We start from the raw sequence: 4,194 nt of genomic DNA on the forward strand, positions 1-4,194 counted from the left end.
GTGTGTGTGTGTGTGTGTGTGAAATTAAATATATTTATACATTTCATTACTTTTCAACAAAAAGTAAGCATTTATGCAGATTTTACACATTTTTCCATGACATTTTCCTCAAATTATAATTGTTATTGTATATCATTCAGCATATAATTGTTTTTATACATCAAAAATATAATTAAAATATAATAGAAAAATAAGTAATAATAAATAAATTATTAATTTTCTTTAGGGCTGCATGATAAACCGCATGTGATAGTCATGCGCATCTTCGTCAGTAAAGCCGGTTCTGTGATTAGTAGTAAATCTCCATCACGTGCTTTCAGATGGAGCAGCATTTACTCCACAGAGCCGTAGTTCACTGACGAGCTACGCAATATCACGTTCATAATCAAAGGTGATTCATCGGCGATTATGAATGTGATATTGTGTAGCTTGTCAGTTACGGTTTACGACGCGTGGAATGGTGCGCTGTGATTGGTTGAGCGGATATATCGCATTCTGCAGAGAAGGGAGACTAGCATTTGTCGCGGTTTGGAAAAAAAGGGAGAAAACATGACAGAATAACTCGGCGGATATTGCATCTTGCGTACAATTTAAAATTGACTTTTCAATACCGACCAGATACAATACTGATTTTGGCGGGAACTCAATTAAAAAAAAGGCGTTTATCGCATTTTGGAACCAAACTCTTCATATCTTATTAATTTTTACTTCTTTCAATCTCATATATTTTAACTAATTAAATATTGCTTGTTCCACAGCTATAGCCATATTTGCATGTTCATACTTTTTAACTGCATAAATTTAATTTATTAATTTATTTTGACGTTTTTATTTTGATATTTTCAGTTCTCATTTTAATTTTAAAGTTTTACTAATTTGTTGTGTGTTTTTGTCATTTTTAGTTTTTTGTTAATCTATATAGTTTTTATTTAATATATATGTTCAGTTTTTATTTTATTTTCAGCTGAAGTTTTAGTAATTTGTTGTAATTTTTATTTCTTTTTTATTTCTTTTAATTTTAGTTAAAGCTGTTTTTGCCATTTTTACTGCTTTTTTTTTTTTTTTTAATAGGTCTATCTATATAGATTTAATTAACTTTTATTTAGTTTTACTTTTAGTTATTATAAAACATCAAGTTAAATAAAAATGAGAAATGTATCATTGGCAACAAGCTAAAATAAAATAAGTTTAAGGTTTCTATATATATACAACAGGAAGCCCTGAGCTCTTAAAATACCCACCATGTGTACAGTTAAATGGAGACGTATGTGCTATGAACACACCAGTATTACAATAAAAGAGGGGGGAAAGACACCCACATCCTTTAAAGAGAGAAAAACAGGGCCAATACATCCTGTTGCTTAGTCTCGATTTGGCTAACACTATCACATTCCACACATTTAGCATATGTGGGCAGAGGAAACTCAGGAAGAAGACAAGCAGAATCTCAGCAGGAGGTCAGAAAAGATCCCCGATTGAAGTCTCTGTACACTCATAAGTACAGTGGGGTCCAAAAGTCTGCAAACTCCAGAGATGATGCTTACGTTTTTAAATGTATTTTACTTTATTTAATAACATAGAAATACCAAGGAATCTTCAGTATTTTTCACATCATAATGTTTCTTTGTTTTAACTTTTTCCAAATTCTAAAACTGTTCATTTTCAGTTTTAAACAGGATTTTTAACAAGGTCTCTGTACTTCAATGTACATGCGTTTGAGTATTTAGTTAGACTTAAAACACCACAAAATTGCATCTTGATACCTTCGAGGTCTCGTCACATAGGCTACTGTTTGTGAGTGATATCATCTAGCTAGGGGGCTGATGAGGGTAGGATGCTCACTTGATGTGGCTCACTGGATGCTCACAGCTGTGCTTTAAGCTAATTGGATTAATGGGAATCAACTGACATGGATCGACTGATGTCCACACATCTATCAACTCCTGCCATCAGAAACTCATGCAATACATCAACAATGCACACTGAATACAAATCCACTTCTGACCAGAAGAGATTAGGGTCATAACGATCGGGAAAGGTACTTCCACAAATCTATAACAACAACTGACTAAAGCTTGTGCGTATCACTAAAGCAAATAGGGAAGAGTCAATGTATCCAGGTTGTCAATAGGAAATATTCTCTTAAAAATAAAAGGTTATTTTTTGGCACCAATGGTTCCATGAAGAACCTCTAACATCCATGGAACCTTTCCATTTCACAAAAAGTACTTTATAGTGGAAAAAAAGGTTCTTTAGATTTTAAAATGTTCTTCACACTAAGAAAACAATGGTTCTTTTAGGACCTTTAAGAAAAGGTTCATTAGGGAGACAAAAATAATAATTCTGTGGCATTGCTGTGAAAACCTTCTTTTGGAACCTTTATTTTTAAGAGTGTAGTAGGGAAGTGGATGTTCTACTTGTACATCCAATGGAAATTAGGACACAGGTGCCTTTGAACTGACTAGACTTTAGAATTTTGAGTTTTGAATTTAAAAATGCTGAACCCCCACAAGAATTTTGAATCTGAATTGACTGAATTGCGTTCAACAGTCACAGAACAGAACATTTTAATTAGTCCAAACAGTTCATTTTAATTAATTCTAAAGAACATTTTTTTTTGTGATTAAACATTTTTCAAGTTATTATTTATATATCTTCATAAGTTAGTTAAATAGTCAAAATTAGCCATATTGTTTTGCATAACCATAAAATGTAGACATAAAAATGAAAATCTATTAGTTAATTATTATATTGAGTAAATACAAAAAAGTAAATAAAATAAATTTTACATATATATATATATATATATATATACAGTATATATATACATATATAATAAACATTGTTTCTTCAGGTTAAATGTGCTTGATTGTCCTAAAAATAAGCTTTAGCTCTTTGAGGTTTTTGTGCACTCAACTGTCTGCAGTCTATTGGTAGATAAAGTTAAACTCTGCTAAACTTTGTCACATCACCGACTCTTCCTGAAAGGAATCAGCGCTGGTTGTGTTGACGCTGTAAATGCCTCGTTTGATCACAGACTGTAAACCAGCTCAGAGCAGCTCGGTCTCTATCAGACGTACCTACAGCGCTGAAGGCCACGAATCTGTTCTCCCGGGGGTTGATGCTCCCGTCGTAGGGCCGGTTTCCCCACATGTGCGCGGCGCTGTTAACCAGCCAGGTGGCGTTGAGCACAAGTGCGTATCGGAGGAGAGCAGGGACGAAATACGCCACCCACAGAGACTCGCCCCACACCAACCACGGCACGAGCGTCGGCACGGAGAAGCACATCAGCAGCACAGACGACTTGTAGAACCTGACACAGTTCAATCAGACTCAGTTAAACAGTGTATTCTGGCCAAAACTGCCATTCTGACTGACATATGTGAGCCTGCAGCACAAAAGCAGTGTTAAGTCGCTGGGGTATATTTGTAGCAATAGCCAACAATACATTGTATGGGTCAAAATTATACATTTCTCTTTTATGCCAAATCGCACAGCGTTGTGAGGGTCGGCGTCCGTCTCGGAGTATTTGTGGTGAACGCGGTGATCTCGAGACCATTCGTAGATGTCATTCTACAGAGAGAGCAGGAGATGAAGAAGCGCCTCATTTCTACACTACTAATGAAAAAGACTGCAACTCTGCTTTGTGCCACTAGCAGCACACAAATGACACATTACATCTGTAACACAAAAATACATGGAAGCCCATTTTTGCCACTAAATAAAAAAGGTAATTGTGACTTTTCTGACTTTTTTCTAGCAATTCTGACTTCTTTTCTCAAAATTTTGTGAGATGTAAACTCTCAATTGCGAGTGATAAAGTCCAATTCTGAGGAAAAAAGACACAACTGCAAGTTTATATCTCACAATTCTGACTTTATAACTTGCAATTGTGAGGAAAGTCAGGATTGTGAGATGCAATTACCTTTTTTATTTTTTGTGAATAGACGGAAATGACAGAAATCAAATGCACAAATAATAAACTTCATAGAAAGCGAACAGCGTCGAACGTTTCTTACAACTTTTACAGGTTCACTAGCAGTCACATGTTTAATCCAGGGTTATTCTAGTTAATACAATAAATGTTAACTGAAATAAAAAAATAAATAAAATTAAATAAAATTAAATAAAATTAAATAAAATAAAATTAAATTAAATTAAATAAAATTAAATAAAATTAAATTAAAATTAAAA

The 4,194-nt window shown here is 34.0% G+C and overlaps 1 protein-coding gene across 1 annotated transcript in view; it reads right to left on the reverse strand.

Moving 5' to 3' along the window:
* Positions 1-2,991: 2,991 nt before the first annotated feature.
* LOC107732751 (acyl-CoA desaturase-like) overlaps positions 2,992-4,194 on the reverse strand; it is a 6,196-nt gene continuing 4,993 nt past the window's right edge. Inside the window, 1 exon segment of the mRNA XM_016544171.1 lies at positions 2,992-3,573. Coding sequence (XP_016399657.1) covers positions 2,992-3,573 — 582 coding nt within the window.

This window comes from Sinocyclocheilus rhinocerous, unplaced genomic scaffold, assembly GCF_001515625.1.
Source record: "Sinocyclocheilus rhinocerous isolate Xijiao unplaced genomic scaffold, SAMN03320098_v1.1 scaffold159, whole genome shotgun sequence".
In the NCBI taxonomy this organism is placed as follows: Eukaryota; Metazoa; Chordata; class Actinopteri; order Cypriniformes; family Cyprinidae; genus Sinocyclocheilus; species Sinocyclocheilus rhinocerous.